Raw genomic sequence first — 23,380 nt, 5'->3', positions numbered from 1 at the left:
AGTTTTATATGATACAATTCATGGATTCTCTGAATACTTTTTCTTCCTCTTGGAATGATGCCATCATAAGCATCCCTAATTGTAATCGCTGAACCATTGACGGCCTTCAGCTGCCAATGACTCTAAGCTCTGGAATTCCCCCCCTGAACTTATCCGCCTCTTTACCTCTCTTTCTTTCCTCTTTTAAGACACTCCTTAAAACCTACCTCTGACCAAGCTTTTGGTCATTTGCCCTAATTTCTCCTTGTCTCGATGTCAAATGTTTGTCCTATAACACTCCTGTGACGTGCCTTGGAATGTTTTACTATGTTAAAGGCTCTATATAAATACAAGTTGATGTTGTTCTTCCTAGTACCAAGGATTAGTTCCTCAGGGTATGGTAGCATAGTGGTTATGTTACTGGATTAGTAATCCCGAGGCCTGGACTAATAATCTGAGAATCCGTGTCCAGCTGGTGAATCAATATTCCTGCATATTGAAAACCACTTGGAAGAAGCACTGAGGGTAACAAGGGCACAGAATGTACTCTGGGTGAGGGACTTCAATGTAGCAGCTCGGTAGCAGCACTACTGACCGAGCTGGCTGAGTCCTGAAGGACATAGCAGCGAGAGAACCAATACAAGGGAAAAACCTACTTGACCTCGCTCTCATTAATCTACCTGCTGCAGATGCATCTGTCCATGATGGTATTGGTAGATGTGACCTTGTGGAGACGAAGCCCCGCATTCACACTGAGGACACCCTCCGTCGTGTTGTGTGGCACTACCACCATGCCAAATGAAATAGATTGAGAACAGCTCTAGCAGTTCAAATATGGGCACCCATTCGGCACTGTGAGCTATCATCAGCAGAAGTTTATTCCTCTATAATCTGTAACCTCGTGGCCTGGCATATCCCTCACTCTACCATTACCATCAAACCAAATGACCAACCCTGGTTCAATGAGGAGTGCGAAGAGCATCCCAGGAGCAGCACCAGACATCCTAAAAATGAGGTGCCAACCTGATAATGCTGCAACACAGGACTACATGCATGCTTTAGACAGAGCTAAGTGATCCCACACCAACAGATCAGATTGCAGTTCTGCAGTTCTGCCACATCCAGTTGTGAATAGTGGTGGACAATAAACAACTGATGAGAGGAAGAGGCTCCATGAACATCACCGTCCTCAGTGCAGCATTTGTAACCATCTTCAGCCAGAAGTGCCAAGTGGATGATCCATCTCGGCCTCCTCATGAGGTCCCCACCATCAGAGATGCAGTCTTCAGCCAATTCGATTCACTCCACGTGATGTCACGAAAGAGCTGAGCACACTGGATACAGCAAAGGTCCCGCCAACATCCCAGCTATCGTGCTGAGGACTTGTGCTCCAGAACTAGCCGTGCCTCTAGACGAGCTATTCCAGTACAGCTACAACACTGGCATCCACCCAACAAAGTGGAAAATTGCCCAGTTACGCGCTGTCCACAAAAAGCAGGACAAATCCAATCCAGCTAATTACCGCCTCATCAGCGTACTCTGAATTGTCAGCAAAGTGATGGAAAGTGTTGTCGACAATGCTATCATGCGGCACTTACTCACTAGTAACCTACTCACCGATGCTCAGTTTGGGTTCCAGCAGGACCACTCCACTCCAGACCTCATTGCAGCCTTTGTCCAAACATGGAGAAAAGAGCTGAGGTGAGAGTGACTGCCCTTGACACCAAAGCAGCACTTAACATGAGTGTGGCACCATTGAGCCGAGTAAAATTGAAGTCAATGGGAATCGAGGAAAACGCCCACTGGCTGGAGTCATAACTAGCACAAAGGAAGATGGTTGTGGTAGTTGGAGGCCAATCATATCAGCCCCAGGACATCGCTGCACGAATTCCTCAGGGCCATGTTCAAGGTCCAACCATCTTCAGTTGCTTCATCAATGACCTTCCCTCCATCATAAGGTCAGAAATAGGGATGTTCGCTGATGATTGCAATGTTCAGTTCTATTCATAATTTCCTCAGAAAATGAAGCAGTCCATGCCCATATGCAGCACGACCTGGCTACATCCAGGCTTGGGCCGACACTCATACCACACAAGTGCCAGGCAATGACTCTCCAACAAGAGAGAGTTTAACCAACTCCTCTTGACACTCAGAGGCATTACCACTGTTGAATCCCCAAGCATCAACATCCTGGGGGGTCACCATTGACCAGAAACTTAACTGGACCAGCCACAAGAGCAGGTCAGAGGTTGGGTATTCTGCGGTGAGTGACTCGCTGCCTGACTCCCCAAAGCCTTTCCACCATCTACAAGGCATAAGTCACGGGTGTGATGGAATACTCTCCACTTGGCTGGATGAGTGCAGCTCCAACAACACACCAGAGGCTCGACACCATCCAGGACAAAGCAACCTGCTTAATTGGCACCTCATCAACCAACTTAAACATTCACTTCCACCACCACCACCGGCACACCGTGGCTACAATGTGTACCATGCACTGCAGCAACTCGCCAAGGCTTCTTCGGCAGCACCTCCCAAACCCACAACCTCTACCACCTAGAAGGACAAGGGCAATAGGTGCATAGAACCACCTCCAAGTCACACACCATCCTGATTTGGAAATATATTGTTGTTCTTTCATCGTTGCTGGGTCAAAACCCTGGAACTCTTTCCATGACGGCACCTTCACCAAACGGACTGCAGCGGTTCAAAAAGGCAGCTCATCATCACCTTTTCCAGAGCAATTGGCGATGGGTAATAACTGCTGGCCTTGCCAGCGACAGCCACATCCCATGAATGAATGATTAAAAGATGATAAATCTGGTATGTGAACAATAAAAATAATGCACCACCGTGAACTCCTGATCTCTCTGACTAACAAACAAATAACATTCTGATGATCTTTCAAATCAGATTAATTTGGAAGTAACATTTAAACACAAGCAAGATGATACATAGCAGCTTTCACAGTCCCTATTTCAAAATAACAATAGTCCTGCATCATTGTTAATTGTCGTAACTTGGAATACACATCTGTGAAGAAAAGCTCTACATGAGCTCAAAGTTCCACAAACTCTTACATTTTCTTTCACTGTACATTGATCCAAGAAGAGAACTGCCAAACTGGCAAAAGGCTTCTCGTATTTATTGTCTATAAAGCATACTCTGAGCATGGAACAGTCAGTGAGCACCAGCATCAGATGCCTTAATTGAAATGCCTGGTACAACAAACTCTCATCCACTCGTAGGTTAGCAATCTCAAATGATTAGCTTTATTGTCTTACAGCCTGGTAATAAATATTAAGACATAGAATATGTGTATACACATGCATATGTGCACAAAAGCAGGTACACACACTCCACCACAGTATGTTTGACAGCTCACTCGGTTGCCACTGCCTGTTATGACTAATCTCATCAACATTTTGCTTATGTTGTTTGCATTGTTTTGGCATTGAATACGAGTTGTGTGGCAAGACCAGTTGAGAGGATCAGTGTGTGGATAGATTATTACAGATCATTCGGGGTAGATTATCATTCCTCCTGTTGCCTCGGAGGGATGTGAGGGAGTGGAAGAAGTGTCTAGTCATGATGCTCCAGTCATCAGGTGTGGGCGGGCTTGATGAACCGGCTAGTCTTTTCCTGCCTGTCATTTTCATATGCCCATATGCTTAAGTTATTTATTCACTTTAATCATGCATTTTGCACTCTGTGGCTCATTCAAGTTGAAGAGGTAGTGTAGTGGAGAAGAATTGTTTAGCAATATATACTCAGGAAAGTATACAAGTGTAAACAATGCCAATGTATTAAATTATAATTGAGTCTATTTCTTATGGTATTTAGCAGCAATTACATACACATGTGAGGAGCTCTGCCTCAGCAGCCATCATTTCATCACTATGCTAGTGGGAGGCCAGAGGATTGGAAACTTTTAAAAGCCAACAAAGAATGACTTAAAAAAATAATAATAATAATGAGAGGGAAGATAGAATGTGAAAGCAAACTATAGCACAAAATATAAAAACAGATAGTAAGAGTTTCTACAAGTACATAAAAAGGAAAAGTGTGGCTAAAGTAAATGTTGGCCCCTTAAAGGATGAGACTGCGGAATTAATAACGGGGAACAGAGAAATGGCAGAGACTTTGAACAAATATTTTGTATCGATCTTCACGGTAGAAGACACTAAAAATATCCCAATAGTGGATAATCAAGGGGCAATGGGGAGGGAGGAACTTAATACAATCACTATCACTAATGAAGTAGTACTTGGTAAAATAATGGGACTAAAGGTGGACAAGTCCCCTGGACCTGATGGCTTACATCCTAGGGTCTTAAAAGAAGTGGCTGCAGAGATAGTGGATGCATTGGTTGTAATCTTCCAAAATTCCCTGGATTCTGGGGAGGTCCCGGCGGATTGGAAAACCGCAAATGTAACTCCCTATTTTTTTTTTTTAAAAAGGAGACCGACAGAAAGCAGGAAACTATAGACCAGTTAGCCTAACATCTGTCGTTGAGGAAATGCTGGAGTCCATTATTAAGGAAGTAGTAGCAGAACATTTGGAAAAGCATGATTCAATCAAGCAGAGTCAACAAGGTAGATGCAGAGAGGATATTTCCATTTATAGAGGAAACTAAAACTAGGGGACATAGTCTCAGATTAAGGGGCCGCCCATTTAAAACTGAGATGAGGAGGAATTTTTTCTGAGGGTTGTAAATCTATGGAATTCTCTGCCCCAGAGAGCTGTGGAGGCTGGGTCATTGAATATATTTAAGGCCGAGATAGACAGATTTTTGAGCGATAAGGGAGCAAGGGGTTATGGGGAGCGGGCAGGGAAGTGGAGCGGAGTCCATGATCAGATCAGCCATGATCTTATTAAATGGCGCTGCAGGCTCGAGGGGCTCCTGCTCCTATTTCTTATGTTCTTATGCTGCATCATATCCCGAAATAGAACAGGGTGCAGTCAAGGGTAAATACATTGACAGTTGGGATGGGGGACCTGAATTATGAGGAGAGGCTGCAGAAGTTGGGAGAAGAGAAGCCTCGGGTGATCTAAATGTAGTAGTTAAGACTGTAAAAGGTATTGCCAAGATAAATGCTCAACGTAGTCACAGATTCTACAAATTTGGAAGAGGAGAGGGAAAAGGCAGCTTGGATTTAAGTAGGGTAGTGAATGGATGGATTGAAACAATGCGGCTGGTATGTATCAACATTCGTGAGAGTTGGATACGTGAAAAATTTGATCTAGACGTATCAGGGGATTTGGAGGTGATTTTCAACTTCTGGCCACCCATTTCTTGCAGTGGAAAATTTGGATAAGGGACCTTGGCTGCCCCATTGATTCCCAAAGCATGCTTGATGCAATTTTCAAGCAGCACCCTAGCTGCTTAACTGTGCAAATCGTCCTACACCAGTTGTACAGCCCGGTTTGCAATTTTCAGATACAAATGAGAGGCGTGTGCCACCCTCACTCTGCCCATTTGTACCAGGCCTTGAGCCCTGCTCAGCATTTATTTCATTTTTGTGGGGCCAGAAGGAGCAGGAGAGCTCCACATGGCTCCGCTAAAATACTGCGGTACTGCCGTCATCTCATACTCCACCCACGCTGGGTTTGCCGGTCCAACTGATGGGCACAGATTTTGGGAGGCGACAACCTGTTCGAGGACCTGAGAGGAAAGGAAGGCTGGAGATGGAGCTCTGCGTGGGAGCCGGCGGATTTCCCACTCAATCACAGCTGCCGAGTGGCAGTGGGGTCCTCCACAGTTTGCCGGCAGCAGTCACATGAGGTCCGAACCCAAAAATGGTTTAGGCCTCCTGACATTGGCTTCAGGCCTACTTTAGGTGAAAGTCTAAAATTGGTCCCACGATATTTCCTCGACACTGGTTCCTTCTGGTCTGCAGTGGTCTTTTCAGGTCCTGTACTTTCCGTTATATAATATATTGATTGCTAGCTTGGGGAACAATGCTGGTGTATGAATTGATTAGTTAATTATTCTCATCATGAGGATTCTTTTGCATTTTCCTTAATTTTTTTTAAAAATTGGGCATAAAGATAATTAAATCAACGGGTCATGGGAATCAGACATGGAGAGTGGGATGAGTACTTTGACAATTAACACAGTCTTTTAACTGTTCGCAACTTGGTGTCATACTTGACCCTGAAATCAGCATTCGACCACATATCTGCAGCATAACTAAGACCTATTTCCACCTACGTAACATCGCCCGTCTCTGCCCCTGCCTCCGCTCATCCGCTGCTGAAGTCCTCTTCCATGCCTTTGTTACCTCTAGTCTTGACTATTCCACTCCTGGCTGACCTTCCACATTCTACCCTACGTAAACTAGAGGTGATCCAAAACTCAGCTGCCCGTGTCCTAACTCGCACCAATTCGCTCAATTTCAAAATTCTCATCCTTGTTTTCAAATCCCTCCATGGCTTAGCCCCTCCCTCTCTCTGTAGCCTCCTCCAGCCCCACAACCCCCCTGAGATGTCTGCACTCCTCAAATTCTGCCCTCTTGAGAATCCGTAATTATAATTGCTCAACCACTGGTGGCCGTGCCTTCTGTTGCCTATGCCCTAAGCTCTGGAATTCCTTACCTAAACCTCTCTGCCTTTCTACCTCTCTTTCCTCCTTCAAGATGATCCGTGAAACCTATCTCTTTGACCAAGCTGCCCTGATTTCTCCTATGCGGCTCGGTGTCAAATCTTTAAGCTCATACTCTTGTGAAGCGCCTTGGGACATTTCACTACGTTAAAGGCGCTATATAAATACAAGTTGTTGTTGTTGTTGTAATCTCTTCTGGGAATGGTCTCTGTCCTGAAGTAGAAAATTCTTACAAACCTGGCTAAGCTGAAAATTTAGTTTACTTCAATAAATTCTATTAACCCGGCGACACTAATTTCAAGTTTTTGCACTAGATAGTCACTCTTCAGTTTTGCCGGTCACTCCTGTAAGCAGTCCGAGTGTCCCCCATCATCCAGAGTCCATTGTTTATTGACCAATGTCTAGTTAAATGATTGTGATCCAAGGATTGTAAATAAACCCTTGCTGTATAAAGCAGTTACTGTAATATCGCCATTTGCGCTCTCCTGGTTTTACAGAAAGCAGACTGAGAAGCACTCTATGGAGACATGGCACAATTACATACCAACAAACTGTTTTATCTTTCATAAAATGCATGAATGAACAGAATACGATTTTCATAATGAGATCCATCAATTTCCTATACTGCTCAATTCATGAGAAAACAGTGAAGACACAAGCTTACTAACACTCCAAATTAGCTATATCAAAATTAGCTGGTCCTGCATTTCTGTTACAGGCTTCTCAGGTCCACTTGCCAGCTCTACGATTCAGAGACTGTGGGAGCGAGCCAGTTCCTTTTAAGATTGTGAAGTCAGAGGTTTGGTCTGCCGAACCGTCAATTATCAAGGACTCCCAATTGAACCCACCTGTAGACTTGTGGAAAAATAATAAACCTTTGTTCAATTAAGCCAAATTGGTTGTCTATTCGCATCAAATGGGCACCATCTTTGTTGATTGCCTGAGATGCTTATAATGACTAGCCATTTCAACTGAGTGACCTCCTGGGGTCCTTGCATTGTTTCAAAGCTGCTGTTTGATGACATCTTGTCTCTCGGGTACCTAATTAACCCTTCAAATTACCATGCACCCAGCAGAGTTTCATGTCTGTTGACTTAATGTTCATACAACCAGCTGAATTTAGCATTACAGAAATACTATAAATTTAAAATTCTAATTCTAATGGTTACAGGCCTAAATATTACAGTAGTTTACCACAAAAATCTTTTTAAACATACGGTAATTTGTGTTGAAATGCTTAATTGTCCTGTTAAATGTACCTTTATATAAATATATTTATATAAAATTTAAACCGTGCAAATTGTGGCTATCACCTGAGGAATGCTCAATAATTGCAGGAATAAAATAAAACCTTCATGAAAATATTCGGCATGTAAAGTTAAAGGAAAGTATATTAATATGAAGTAATGTTGAGTCCCCATTTATTTTCCTCCAGCTATTTTTGGCGAATCTAATGGACAAGAAAGGCTGGAATCAACGATACTCAAGTTGCGACAAGATCAGAAAGGTATGGGGGTGAATTACCTTATGTCATGGGCATTTCCAGTTGGAAAAGTTGGAGGTGCAGCAGGTATAAAGTTAAAACAAAAAATGCAAGTTACAAAGTGACTAAGTGAGCGGCAAAACTATGGCAGATAGAATTCAATGTGGGGATTCGTGAGGTCATCCACTTTCGATTTGAAAAAGACAAATCAGAATGTGTTCTTAATGGTGAGTGATTTCGACATCTAAATCTTTTTTCACCTCCACAGCTCTATGTACACGTCTCTAAAAGTTAATGCACAGGTACAAAAAGTAATCATAAAGACGAAGGGAATATTGGCCTTTATCTCAAGGAGATTTGAATTCGAAAGTGAGGAAGTGATGCTTCAGCTGTACAGAGCCTTGATCAGACCCCATCTGGAGTATTGTGTTCAGTTTTGGACACCAAACCTTGGGAAGGATATATTGGTCTTGGAAGCAGAGATTCACCAGAATGTTACCAGGGTTTAAAGGATTACACTATGAGGACAGGTTGGCTTGTGTTCCCTTAAATTTAGACGGTTGAGAAATTATCTAATCAATGTAATTAAAATGATTAACGGATTCAATGGAAATAATTTTGTCTAGCATAAGAATCCAGATTTAAAGGGGGCACAATCTTTAAACTAGAGCTAGATCATTCAGGCCTGAAATCGGAAGCACTTTTCACACAGTGTAGAGGAAATCTGGAAGTTGTTCCCTAAAACACTGCAGATGCTGGATCAATTGAAATTTTCCAGACTAAGATTGATAGATTTTTGTTCGGTAAGGGTAGCAAAGGATATGGAACGAAAGCGGGTAAATGGAGTTGAGGTATAGATCTGCCAGGATCTAACAGAATGGTAGAACTGGCTTGACAGGCTGAATGGCCTATTCCAGTTTCAGTGTAAGTGAAACATGGTCAATCTGCCAGTCATGAGAAGGGAAAAGAGGGCCCACACCATGGAGGCCAGACCCTCACCAGCACTGTGCACTGACAAGAAGTCTCCAACTCAAATCACCTCCCCTCACCCCAGACATCTCCGACCTACCCAACACATGTCATACCTACCCCACATCACTGCTGTGAAGTATATGGAAGGTGTGGTTATGGTCTGTAGTTATTAAAATCAATATTAAGGCATTTTGGCCAGGTAATAATTGCCCCAAACTAACTTAGACCGGCGTTTGTGGCCGCTCAGAAAACCCTTGCGGAGAGTTAAGAAATCAGCGTAGGTAGGTACTTAATGACTTGACTAAAGAATGTGAATAGGTTCAAACAGCTACACAGAACATATGAAAAACTTCGCAAAATTAATTTACTATACAACAGAAGCATTCATGGAAGATTAAACGACAAAAATAAAAGTAGAGACAAAACATATTTACATAATCTTTTTCAAAATAGCCAAATAAAAAAAATAGAAGTACCTCCTGTTTGTAATTCTTATGTTGTTATGTAGGAAAATATTTTCATCAACAGGGTTAAGGAAAGTCTTGAGTAAGCTCATTAAAATTACTGGCTACACAGTTATCACCAACCCCCCACGCCCTCCCCCCAACCCTCCCGATCAAAACTCTTTTCCCTCCCCCTCACCCCACGATCAAAACTCGCCCCCACGATCAAAACTCGCACCAACCTGTTTGTAGCCTTAGCCTGGGAAGGCAGTGGACCAGCCTGTGCGGCAGGCCACTCGGCCCAGGATAGGGGCAAGACGCATTGGGTCCCACGCTGCAGCACGCAACATCAGCAGGAGCTACTGCGCATGCGCAAGCACTCTAATGCGCATGTGGACAGCTGCCGGCACTCTTTCACGCGCAGGGCTCTAGCTCCGCCGCCCCCCCCCCCAATGGAATCACTGCCGCGCCAAGCCCCGGAGAGTCAGCAGAGCGGCCAGAATCTGGGGACATCTTTTTGACGCCATTTTGAGCCTAGGAAGTTGCCGCATTTCACGTGAGTGCACTGAAAAAATGGGTGGGCAAAATTTGGACCCCATGAGGGTAATCCGTATGTGGAGGCGGGAGATGTGGGTATGGTTCTTAATGAATACTTTGCGTCTGTTTTCACAAAAGAGAAGGGCGATGCAGACATTGCTATCTGGGAGGAGGAGTGTGAAATATTAGATGAAATAAACATCGTGAGAGAGGAGATATTAAGAGGTTGAGCAGCTTAGAAAATGGATATGTCCGCAGGCCGGGTTGAAATGTATCCCAGGCTGTTAAGCGAAGTGAAAGACGAAATAGCAGAGGCTCTGACCATCATTTTCCAATCCTCTCTGGCTTCAGGTGTGGTGCCAGAGGACTGGAGGACAGCTAATGTGGTACCTTTAAGAAAGGGATAGATCAAATAATTACAGACCAGTCAACCTAACCTCTGTTAGGAAAATTATTGGAAAGCATTCTGAAGGACAGGATAAATCTTCATTTAGAATTACACTGATTAATCAAGGACAGTCAGTACGGATTTGTTAAAGGAAGGTCGTGTCTGACGAACTTGATTGAATTTTTTGAGGAGATAACAAGGAGGGTCAATGAGGGTAGTGTGTTTGATGTATTGTATATGGATTTTAGCAAGGCTTTTGATAAGGTCCCACATGGCAGACTGATCATGAAAGTAAAAGCACATGGGATCCAGGGCAAAGTGGCAAGTTGGATCCAAAATTGGCTGAAAGGCAGGAAGCAGAGGGTAATGGTTGATTGGAGTTTTTGTGACTGGAAGGCTGTTTCCAGTGGGGTTCCGCAGGGGTCCGTACTAGGTCCCTTGCTTTTTGTGGTATACATCAATGATGTAGACTTGAATATAAGGGATATGATTAAGACGCTTGCAGATGATACTAAAATCGGCTGTGTGGTTGATAATGAAGAAGAAAGCTGTTGACTGCAGGAAGATATCAATCAACTGGTCGAGTGGGCAGAACAGTGGCAAATGGAAGTCAATCCAGAGAAGTGTGAGGTAATGCATTTGGGGAGGGCTAACAAGGAAAGGGAATACACATTAAATGGTAGGACAGTGAGAAGTGTAGAGGAACAAAGAGACCTTGGAGTGCATGTCCACAGATCCCTGATGGTAGCAGGCCAGGTAGATAAGGTGATTAAGAAGGCTTATGGAATGCTTGCCTTTATTAGCCGAGGCATAAAATACAAGAGCAGGGGGAGTTATGCTTGAACTGTATAAATTACTAGTTAGGCCACAGCTAGAGTACTGCATGCAGTTCTGGTCATCACATTTCAGGAAGGATGTGATTGCACTGGAGAGGGTACAGAGGAGATTTACGAGGATGTTGCCGGGTGTGGAGAATCTTAGCTATGAGGAACAGAGGAAGCTGAGGGGAGACCTCATTGAGGTGCATAAAATTATGAGGAGCCGAGATATAGTGGATAGAAAGGGCATACTTTTCTTAGCAGAGGAGTCAACAACCAGGGGGCATAAATTTAAAGTAATTAGTCGAAGGTTTAGAGGGGATTTGAGGGGAGATTTCTTCACACAGAGGCTTGTGGAGGTCTGGAACTCACTGCCTGAGAGGGTGGTTGAGGCAGAAACCCTCACCACATTTAAAAAGTACTTGGATGTGCACTTGAAGTGCTGTAACCTGCAGGGCTACGGATCTAGAGCTGGAAAGTGGGATTCGGCTGGATAACCTCTTGTTGGCCGGTGCGGACACAATAGGCCGAAATGGCCTCTTTCTGTGCTGTAAATTTCTATGATCTATGATTTCTATGATTAAATTTAAGACCCTCCTTGATGCCCTGTAAACTGATGCAATTAGCAGAAACTAATTTAATTAGCAGAAACTGATTTAATTCGATCTGAGGACATGGTCACTTTTGTGGGCGGGCCAACTTCTAGCACAATGTTTTTCAAGCTAGCGTAAAAGATTACGGAAACGCGATTTGCACTGGACATAATTTGCGCTCGAATTCCTTGATCTTTTGCGTTGGTTTGACCGATTTCAGGCAAATTGCGCACAAGAAAGCGGAAACTCCAGGCTTTTGTTGCACCTTCTGATGTGGCTCTGGTGACTTCTCTCAATCTGTATTCCCAGTGCACGTCCCAAGAGGCCACCGTTCGTAATAAAACTGCATTCAAAAAATTAACTAGGATCCATTTGTTTTATTTTCCTTAGAGGCTGTGTTAAAGTTCTGCGTGACGTGGAACACAAACTCTAAAAACTGTCATGAAGCTCAGTCTGTCATCCAGATCCTTCTAAGAAACGAAACTCCCGAGCAACTTCTTCAATACAACGGGATTAAGGCTGCTCTAGAAGGACTAATCCCCTATACTGGTAATTAGACTATTAGTTGATATATTTGAATTTGATTTTATTTTTCTTTAACAGACAGAAAACATACTTGTCTGAAGCTAAATGTCAACACTCTTCGGTATCACTGGCCTGAAGAGATACATGATTTATAAAATGACCATAATAAATTCAAGTTTATATCTTCTTCAGTTCATTTCCTCTCCTTCACCCCAAGGTGCCACCTTCCTCGAGCGCGTGAGCCTAGCTGGTGAATGCCAGTAAGGCATTAAATCGCTGGGAGGGTGGGGGATATCACATGAAAGCCAACACTTGTCCTCACCCAATGCCAGCATGTGAACCTTTCTAGCAAGGGTCACAGGATAGTGATCAAGCAGAAGATCACATTTGTTTTATTGTTCTTGGCTGCTTGTTTTTTCCGGCTGTCCAACACCGCATGTCGTATGATTTATTTCATATCACATCATTGTTTTGTACAAAAAGCTTGGTCTCTGGGGACCACGTTACAAGACTGCTGTTAGCAATGCTGGGCAAAAATATCGTGCAAGCTTATGAGACCAGATTCAAACTAGACTTCCTAGTTAGCTCTCGATCAGGGCCTAGAGCCACAATCATTGGGCATTTTTAATAATCACTTGTTTTAATCACTTTCGTGGGAAGCAATTCCCAGGTGTAATTTTTAAATTGAAGTTCTTGTCTTTTTACTTCCCCTTTGCTAGCCTCTGGTCTATGCACATCCAGGATTCCTTGTTTAAGAGGCCCAGGGCCGAAAATGTCACCAGTCCACGCTGGTGATGTATATATTTCCTCCTGGCAGTGTTTGTTGAATTTGTAGAACGTGCTCATGGAATATTTATTCTTTTTACATGGTTTTCGGCAGAGTCTGAAAGTAGCTAGAACTGAATTATCTTGCACTGTAATTAGTTCTCTGATGTTTATTACCTTTTATTGAATACTTTCAGAGCGCCATTTCCAGAGAGTCAGCAGATTGTTGCAGGCCTCTATGTTTTTGGATTATATGTGGCAGAATATGAGACTAACTGGTAAATCCAGGTAAGTACAGGCTATAAATAACTAAAAAGAGGAGTGGTATGTCAGAGTTTGCACTTAACTGGGTGGTTCAGTAGGTTGCCAAATTCACATCTTCTGTTAATACTGAAGTGATGTGGTTTGGCACAGTCCCAACTTCTACTGGATACATGTCACAGCATAAGACTACTTATAATGTAGCTAGTTGGAACTGTTTGAGAAAACTTGTGCCGTAAAGATGGCTGGTCAGGAAATTGTGCGGATGGGAAGAATAGAAATCTGAACAAAGTACAGAATAAGAAAAAAAAATCGATTAAAACTCTTGCATCCCTTAGTTCCACCTTTGATCCTTTCCCCATCAAAACCTGATATCACCTAATACCCCCCCCCCCCCCCCAACACCTTCAACAGCTTCACTCCCTCAAGTCCAAGGAGAACCACCTTGAGTGTATCTAGCACACACCTGGCTTAACCATGCATCATCTGATTTGGTTGCATCACATCATGCTATCGGGCCTCATTCTCCACTGCCAAAACTGCCCACTACCCTAGGATCATTCTGGAGAGCAAAGACAACCTCGGGCTTCTTTTCTCCACTACCACTGAAGCCTTCTACCTGCCTCCCCTGCCTTCATCTCCAACAAGCGCAAGGAAAACATGGACTTCTTTGTCACCAAGATTGAGATCCATCTGTTGAGCTTTTTCTGTTACTTCCTCCCCCCCGCCCCCGCACTAAACCAAACCTCCACCCACCCCCCACCCAGGCTTCCTCGGGACCTAACTTTGAACCTCTGCCTTCCTCTAGTTTCCTTCCCAGCTCTACACATGCCTTATCCAAGCTCATCTCATCTGCGAGACCCACCTCGTTTAAAAGAAAAACACCTTTGAACCATATTTCCATGCAAACTACTGCCCCATCTCCAGACAGCCCATTCCTCTCAAATCCTAGAACATGTTGTCCCCTCCAACATTCATACCCATCTTTCCTGCAACTTCCTGTTTGAATTTCTCCAATCAGGGTTCTGCCTCTGCCATAATACCAAAACAGCCATAACCAAAGTCACAAATGACATCCTGTGACTGTTGTATATCATCCTTCGACCTCTCGGCAGCCATTGTCACCTTTGATACCATCCTCCTCCAATACTGCTCCTCCATTGTCCAGCTGAGATGGGACTGCTTTCGTTGTTTCCAATCTTACCATTCCGATCGTAGCCAGAACATCTCCCATGGCTCTCTTCCTGCCGTTGCACCATAACTGTTGCAATCCCCGAAAGATCTATTCTTGGTCATCCTCCTCATCCACATACTGCCTCTTGGATACATTGTGCACTGACATCAGGTCAATACTCACTCCCTCCCCTCAGGTACTAGAAATATGCCAGCGTGCCAAATACAAACATAGAAAATAGGTACAGGAGTAGGCCAATTCAGCCCTTCGAGCCTGCACCACCATTCAATAAGATCATGGCTGATCATTCCCTCAGTGCCCCTTTCCTGCTTTCTCTCCATATCCCTTGGTCTCTTTAGCTATAAGGGACATATCTAACTCCCTCTTGAATATATCCAATGAACTAGCATCAACAACTCTCTGTGGCAGGGAATTCCACAGGTTAACAACTCTGAGTGAAGAAGTTTCTCCTCATCTCAGTCCTAAATGGCCTACCCCTTATCCTAAGGTTGTGTCCCCTGATTCTGGACTTCCCCACCATCGCAAACATTCTACCTGCATCTAACCTGTCCCATCCTGTCAGAATCTTGTATGTTTCTAGGAGATCCCCTCTCATCCTTCTAAACTCCAATGTATAAAGGCCCAGTTGATCCAGTCTCTCCTCACATGTCAGTCCAGCCATCCTGGGAATCAGTCTGGTGAACCTTCGCTGCACTCCCTCAATAGCAAGAACGTCCTTCCTCAGATTAGGAGACCAAAACTGAACACAAAATTCCAGATGAGGCCTCACCAAGGCCTTGTACAACCACAGTAAGACCTCCCTGTTCCTATTCTCAAACCCCCTAGCTATGAAGGCCAACATACCATTTGCCGCCTTCACTGCCTGCTGTACCTGTATGCCAACTTTCAATGACTGATGAACCATGACACCCAGGTCTCGTTGCACCTCCCCTTTTCCTAATCTGCCATTCAGATAATATTCTGTCTTCGTATTTTTGCCCCCAAAGTGGATAACCTCACATTTATCCACATTATACTACATCTGCCATGCATTTGCCCACTCACCTAACCTGTCCAAGTCACCCTGCAGCCTCTTACATCCCCCTCACAGCTCACACCACCACCCAGTTTAGGGTCATCTGCAAACTTGGAGATATTACACTCTATTCCTTCATCCAAATCATTAATGTATATTGTAAAGAGCTGGGGTCCCAGCACTGAGCCCTGCGGCACTCCACTAGTCACTGCCTGCCATTCTGAAAACGACCCGTTTATCCTGACTCTCTGCTTCCTGTCTGCCAACCAGTTCTCTATCCACGTCAGTACATTACCCCCAATACCATGTGCTTTGATTTTGCACACCAATCTCTTGTATGGGACCTTGTCAAAAGCCTTTTGAAAGTCCAAATACACCACATCCACTGGTTCTCCCTTGTCCACTCTACTAGTTACATCCTCATAAAATTCCAGAAGATTCGTCAAGCATGATTTCCCCTTCATAAACCCATGCTGACTTGAACCGATCCTGTCACTGCTTTCCAAATGCGCTGCTATTTCATCTTTAATAATTGATTCCAACATTTTCCCCACTACTGATGTCAGGCTAACTGGCCTATACCCGCTTTCTCTCTCCCTCCCTTTTTAAAAAGTGGTGTTACATTAGCTATCCTCCAGTCCATAGGAACTGAACCAGAGTCAATAGACTGTTGGAAATGCATCCACTATTTCTAGGGCCACTTCCTTAAGTACTCTGGGATGCAGACTATCAGGCCCCGGGGATTGAAGGCCGATAAATCCCATCAATTTCCCTAACACAATTTCTTGCCTAATAAGGATATCCTTCAGTTCCTCCTTCTCACTAGACCCTCGGTCCCCTTGTACTTCCGGAAGGTTATTTGTGTCTTCCTTTGTGAAGACGGAACCAAAGTATTTGTTCAATTGGTCTGCCATTTCTTTGTTCCCCATTATAAATTCACCTGAATCCGACTGCAAGGGTCCTACGTTTGACTTCACTAATCTTTTTCTCTTCACATATCTATTGAAGTTTTTGCAGTCAGTTTTTATGTTTCCGGCAAGCTTCTTCTCGTTCTCTATTTTCCCCCTCTTAATTAAACCCTTTGTCCTCCTCTGCTGAATTCTAAATTTCTCCCAGTCCTTTTTGATGCTTTTTCTGGCCAATTTATATGCCTCTTCCTTGGATTTAACACTATCCTTAATTTCCCTTGTTAGCCATGGTTGAGCCACCTTCCCTGTTTTATTTTTACTGCAGACAGGGATGTACAATTGCTGAAGTTCACCATGTGATCTTTAAATGTTTGCCATTGCTTATCCACCGTCAACCCTTTAAGTATCATTTGCCAGTCTATTCTAGCCAATTCACAAACCAGCGAAGTTACCTTTCCTTAAGTTCAGGCCCAAGTTTCTGAATTAACTGTCACTCTCCATCTTAATAAAGAATTCTACCATTTTATGGTCACTTTTCCCCAAGGGGTCTCGCACAACAAGATTGCTTATTAGTCCTTTCTCATTACACATCACCCAGTCTAGGATGGCCAGCTCCCTAGTTGGCCTAGAAAACCATCCCTAATATACTCCAGGAAATCTTCCACCACCGCATTGCTACCAGTTTGGTTAGCCCAATCAATATGTAGATTAAAGTCATCCATGATAACTGCTGTACCTTTATTGCATGCATCCCTAATTTCTTGTTTGATGCTGTCCCCAACCTCACTACTACTGTTTGGTGGTCTGTACACAACTCCCACTAGCGTTTTCTGTCCCTTGGCATTCCGTAGCTCCACCCATACCAATTCCACATCATCCAAGCTAATGTCCTTCCTTACTATTGCATTAATTTCCTCTTTAACCAGCAGTGCCACCCCGCCTCCTTTTCCTTTCTGTCTATCCTTCTTAAATGTTGAATACCCCTGGATGTTGAGTTCCCAGCCTTGGTCACCCTGCAGCCATGTCTCCGTGATGCCAATTACATCATATCCATTAACTGCTATTTGTGCAGTTAATTCGTCCACCTTTTTTCCAAATACTCCTCGCATTGAGGCACAGAGCCTTCAGGCTTGTCTTTCTAACACACTTTGCCCCTTTAGAATTTTGTTGTAATGTGGCCCTTTTTGCCTTAGATTTCTCTGCTCTCCACTTTTATTTTTCTTCTTTCTATCTTTTGCTTCTGCCCCATTCTACTTTCCTCTGTCTCCCTGCATAGGTTCCCATCCTCCTGCCATATTAGTTTAACTCCTCCCCAACAGCACTAGCAAACTCCCCCTAGGACATTGGTTCCAGTCCTGCCCAGGTGCAGACCGTCCGGTTTGTACTGGTCCCACCTCCCCCAGAACCGGTTCCAATGCCCCAGGAATTTGAATCCCTCCCTGCTGCACCACCACTCAAGCCACGTATTCATCTGAGCTATCCTGCGATTCCTACTCTGACTGACTAGCATGTGGCACTGGTAGCAATCCTGAGATTACTACTTTTGAGGTTCTACTTTTTAATTTAGCTCCTAGCTCCCTAAAGTCGTCTTGTAGGACCTCATCCCGTTTTTTACCTATGTCGTTGGTACCTATATGCACCACGATAACTGGCTGTTCACCCTCCCTTTTCAGAATGTCCTGCACCCGCTCCAAGACATCCTTGACCCTTGCACCAGGGAGGCAGCATACCATCCTGGAGTCTCAGTTGCAGCCGCAGAAACGTCTATCTATTCCCCTTACAATTTAATCCCCTATCACTATGGCTGTCCTGTTTTTCCTGCCCTCCTGTGCAGCAGAGCCACCCAAGGTGCCATGAACTTGGCTGCTGCTGCCCTCCCCTGATGAGTCATCCTCCCCCCAACAGTACCCAAAGCGGTGTATCTGTTTTGCAGGGGGATGACTGCAGGGGACCCTGCACTACCTTCCTTGCACTGCTCTTCCTGTTGGTCACCCATCCCCTATCTGACTGTGTACCCTTTACCTGCGGTAAGACCAACTCACTAAACGTGTTTACGTCATTCTCAGCATCGTGGATGCTCCAGAGTTCATCCACCCGCAGCTGCAGTGCTGCAATGCCGCAATCCCATATTTAATTCCCTAGTTCTGCCAAACCTGACTGGTTTGGATAAGTACCTGAAGGAAAAAAAATTGCAGGATTACAGGGAAAGGGCAGGGGAGTGGGACTAGCTGTGAAGTGTTCTTGCAGAGGGCCCGACAGGCCGAATGGCCTTCTGTGCTGTAACCATTCCAGGATTCTAGGTCCCAAAGCATTTGTAATCATCCCAGTAAACATAATAAAAATTAAATTGAGGTGAAACCAGATCGTGGGGCCTAGGTTGAGGGTGAGAACTGGTTAAAAACACAAACTGTTTAGAAAATGAGCCATTAAATCTGTGGCCCTGATGTTATCTTCTTCTTAGGCGGTCCCTCGTATCGAGGATGACTTGCTTCCACGCCAAAAAGGGATGAGTTTACAGGTGTTTCGCTGACTGACCTGACATTCCAGGTCACGAACTACATGTTGAAGGGTGGAAGATGCCTGTGCGTGGATTTTTTTAATGTGCGGTGACCGTTGCACATATGCCCTGCATTCTTACTGTTTAAAAAAAAATGTTTCCTCAACACTGCAGAGATCTGGTAATATAATATATATTTAATAAATGTAATCCTTTCCTGATGGTAGTTTGAGAGAGGGGCAAGAACTGGTACTAAAATAAAAACAGAAAATAGGTTAGTTCATTAATAAATAAAAAATTAACCTTGTCATCAAGGTATTGTACTCTCTAGTTGTTTTCAAAAGCTTAACTTTTTTTTCTTAGTGGCCCTGATATACAAGCTGAAGAAATGGAGATTGAGTCATTCTTATCCATAGACAAAACGGCTAATGTGGCCAAAAAAGCATCGATTATACCAACAAAAGATTGCGCCCAGGGAAACGAGGCCCAGGAGTCTGAGGAAAGCGAGGATAGTGACAGTGACACTAGTGCATCAAACAAAGGAAATAGCAACAAGCAGAAGCAGCTCCAGCCCCCTAGCGAGCACTTCAAAGAGAATTTGGAGCCTCCAACAGAAAGTGAGAGCGATTCAGAGGAAGAGGGAAAATCTGATGATCAAAAGGCAGCTGTAATGAAAATGAAACAAAGGCATCCTAGCATCAGAAAGAAATCTACATCTGTCGAAACGAACTGATGCTGTGTCAGGCTTCTGACACGCTGTAATCTTCAGGATCTTCTGTCAAATCCCTTCATCTTAATTGACTTGTAGTTGATGAAGCTGTTCCGGCTTTGAAACCTGATGAAAATATTTAGAGTTTTTAGCCACATATATTCTGAGTTACAAATTCCTTTCATCTGTGAAAATAATGATGTGGTCTTTTAAAAAAAAAACGCAGACAATTTTAATTTTATATTTTCAAACCAAAATTTTATAATAAAGTCTCCATAATGTTAAGCAGAAATATTTAATTATGGTTTCTGTAATTACCACCGGTTAGAATATTGGTTCTTGTGTTGTAAAAGCTATCTGAATGCAGTATTATTACAGCTGATATTAGCTTTCTTTAGTGATATTGAAAAGGACTCGATTACAATTTATCTCTTCGTATTTGTCAGTATTTAAATATTCATTGTTTGTTTTGTGCTTTGGCACAGTATTTGTCAGTACTTCAAAAATACCAAAGGTTTCATTTTAATTTGCAGTTTAATTCTATTGCAGCTTATGTACATCGATGTAAATCGGCAGAATTTATATTTTCGGAAATAAATGGGAGTAGAAAGCAGTGAGCCATCTCCCGTATTTCCCAAAGCCCTCTCTTCTAGTCAGCAAAACTTTCCTTTTTATATGTTGAATCAGATTGGGATGCTTCAGGTCGAATTACTATAGTTCCACTATTAGCTTTGATCTGACACTTGGGGCCCAAGTTTCCACATGATTGGCGCCTGATTTTTAGGAGCAACTGGTGGAGAACGGACTATCTTAGAAATCGCAATTCTCCACATTTTTTTTTCTGCAGTTCTAGTCAGGTAGAACAGTTCTACTTCAGAACAGAATTTTTTCTTCAAAAGGGGGCATGTCCGGCCACTGACGCCTGATTTCAAAGTTTCCACAGTGAAAACGTTCTCCAAACTAAAGTAGAATGGAGCAAGTGAAGATTTTTGTAGAACTGAAAAAACCTGTTCTACACATTAAAAAATCAGGCGCAGGTTACAAATTAGGCGTCCAGAACGAGGCGGGGGGTGGGGGGGAGAGGGAAGTCATTAAATTCTACAATCAATCCTTATTTATACTTCTACAAATATTATACAAATAAATCCAACCTGAATAAACATTTATAAGCAAAGAAAAGATTCGTTCGAAGGAAACCGCCGTTTGTTGCCGCGCAGGGGAGGGAGGGGAAGGAGACAGCGGCTTGTTGCCGCGCAGGGGAGGGAGGGGAAGGAGACAGCGGCTTGTTGCCGCGCAGGGGAGGGAGGGGAAGGAGACAGTGGCTTGTTGCCGTGGACGGAGGGGAAGGAGACAGCGGCTTGTTGCCGCGCAGGGGAGGGAGGGGAAGGAGACAGCGGCTTGTTGCCGCGCAGGGGAGGGAGGGGAAGGAGACAGCGGCTTGTTGCCGCGCAGGGGAGGGAGGGGAATGAGACAGCGGCTTGTTGCCGTGGAGGGAGGGGAGGGAGGGGAAGGAGACAGCGGCTTGTTGCCGTGGAGGGAGGGGAGGGAGGGGAACGAGACAGCGGCTTGTTGCCGTGGAGGGAGGGGAGGGAGGGGAAGGAGACAGTGGCTTGTTGCCGTGGAGGGAGGGGAGGGAGGGGAAGGAGACAGCGGCTTGTTGCCGTGGAGGGAGGGGAAGGAGACAGCGGCTTGTTGCCGCGCAGGGGAGGGAGGGGAAGGAGACAGCGGCTTGTTGCCGCGGAGGGGAGGGAGGGGAAGGAGACAGCGGCTTGTTGCCGCGGAGGGGAGGGAGGGGAAGGAGACAGCGGCTTGTTGCCGCGGAGGGGAGGGAGGGGAAGGAGACAGTGAGAAGGGAAGCCTCAGTGCTGATGTGCTGATGGCAATGTGCTTTTATTAAAAAATGTTCAAAAATTAAACAGCTACAAAGAACTACAAAAATGGCCAAGTGCCAATGTTTTCTTCACACTGAGCATGCACGAACGCTCCAACGCGCACGCGCAGCGTTGCCGGCAGGAAAAAACTAATTTAAATAGTACCCGCCCCCTCCCACTTACAAAATCGGCGCGAGTGTAGGCTCCGCCCCCCTGGGCGCCGCGCCAAACAGACAAGGAGCTGCAAAGCGCTCGAAAATAGCGCGGTTTTTTTCTGGCACCGTTTTAGGCGCGAAAAACGGGCGCCCAGCTCGGAGTGGCGCCCGTTTTTTATCCTGTGGAAACTTGGGCCCATTGAGTAGCACTTCTCAGGTACTTTGATCGAATTCTGATGAAGGGATATATTTTTTTTTCTGATCGACCTGCTATATGTTTCCAGTTTATATTTCAGATTTTCAGCATTTGCAATTTTTATTAAAACTCCGATCATTGTCATGCCCACAGTAAAAATGTAGGATTATTTTTTACATCCGTTGTCTTGCATCACAACTGTCAATTTGGGATGTTCACGGTTCTATAAGAAAGGAAAATACTTTTGTTTTTACAATTTTCTGCCCTGCGGACTCCTACTTTGGATTTGGGTGGGATGCCAGCAGCCTTCCGATACCTCTTCCAACTGGCCCATCTCATACGTGAGTCCAGATGATGGGTTTAGTGGAGGAGCATTCAACCACAGAGAATATCACAGGCAAGCCTAATCCTATTCTCCACCGCCTCGCATGCATACTTTTCAGCACAGATCACTGGGTAATGATCAGGTACAGGAACCCTGGTTGATTTTTCATTTCCTATAATGATCTAGACATTGCCCGGCTAAGATCAGCTAACTGAGCATAGGCAGTAGAATCTGGATCCTTCTGGTCTGTACGTACCAGTACAACACTGGGCAGTGCTTTTACCCACTTACTCATCCGAGGAGTACATATACCTTCTAAATAGGGGAAAAATATTTTGCACATAAGCTAATCAACTTAAAAATGATTTATTATGGGTTTAGCTCAGCGGGGTTATTTTATACTTCCCTACACTGGAATGGTTCTTGTGGTAAGGAAAGAGGTATACTTTTTAGTTGACCTTTCAATATTAACAAACATTTCTTCCTGTTTTCTAAGTTATGAGAATGGCCTGTCATGCAAATGCTAAGAAACTTAAGGAAAATAACGAAACCTTTTGACATTTTTATTAGTATTTTTGATACGGAAATCCCCAAATGATTTGGCATAAACTTTCTCACTTAATGCCAAGGTTTCCAAAAATTCAGCTTTATTGAGGGAGTAGGAAGGTGGCAAACTGCTGCCTGCAGTTCTTCATAAGGTGAATTCCAAATGTCAATCCTGCCACTGGTGCCAGCTGACTGCTGCAACCAGTTTCTCACAAAGATCCGCACAGATAAAATGGAGGGACGGAGAGCTAAATTTAAACTGCAAATTTGAAAAGTCTAAAATTCAATCATTTATATAAGAAATGTAAATTCAATGATTCTTGCCCAGAGATGTATTTTGACGTGAGTCAACGGATATTGCAGGTAGCCTCTCTGCTCACATACAGAAATTTGTTCTTAACTAATACTGAAGAAAGCGCATCTGTGTCTGAAATTGAGTTTGAAAATTCCCGAGGAGAAGAAAGCAGCTCTTGTGAAATATTGCTGCCGCCAACTTTATGCAAACGTTCCTTTTATCTGGGTATAAAGGACTTACTATCTTCTTAATTGACGCTTTCATTTTTGTGATAATTTACAGCTTTCACAGTGGAGGTAT

The 23,380-nt window shown here is 44.0% G+C and overlaps 1 protein-coding gene across 4 annotated transcripts in view; it reads left to right on the top strand.

Moving 5' to 3' along the window:
* The window catches only part of tbl3 (transducin beta like 3), a 107,580-nt gene extending 86,813 nt beyond the window's left edge, over nucleotides 1-20,767 (top strand). For 3 of the 4 annotated variants that reach the window (XM_070901227.1, XM_070901228.1, XM_070901226.1), the window contains 4 exons: nucleotides 8,019-8,090; nucleotides 12,208-12,366; nucleotides 13,305-13,395; nucleotides 19,347-20,767. In XM_070901227.1, coding sequence (XP_070757328.1) covers nucleotides 8,019-8,090; nucleotides 12,208-12,366; nucleotides 13,305-13,395; nucleotides 19,347-19,716 — 692 coding nt within the window. In that variant the 3' untranslated portion in view covers nucleotides 19,717-20,767. Of the gene's footprint in view, nucleotides 1-8,018; nucleotides 8,091-12,207; nucleotides 12,367-13,304; nucleotides 13,396-18,947; nucleotides 19,224-19,346 lie in introns of those variants that run through there. The other variant, XM_070901229.1, reaches the window with a different exon arrangement.
* The last annotated feature ends 2,613 nt before the right edge of the window (nucleotides 20,768-23,380 follow it).

This window comes from Pristiophorus japonicus, chromosome 15 (assembly GCF_044704955.1).
Source record: "Pristiophorus japonicus isolate sPriJap1 chromosome 15, sPriJap1.hap1, whole genome shotgun sequence".
Lineage (NCBI taxonomy): Eukaryota > Metazoa > Chordata > Chondrichthyes > Pristiophoridae > Pristiophorus > Pristiophorus japonicus.
The sequence above is the reverse complement of the archived record's forward strand: the minus strand, read 5'-3'. Positions and strand labels throughout refer to the sequence as shown.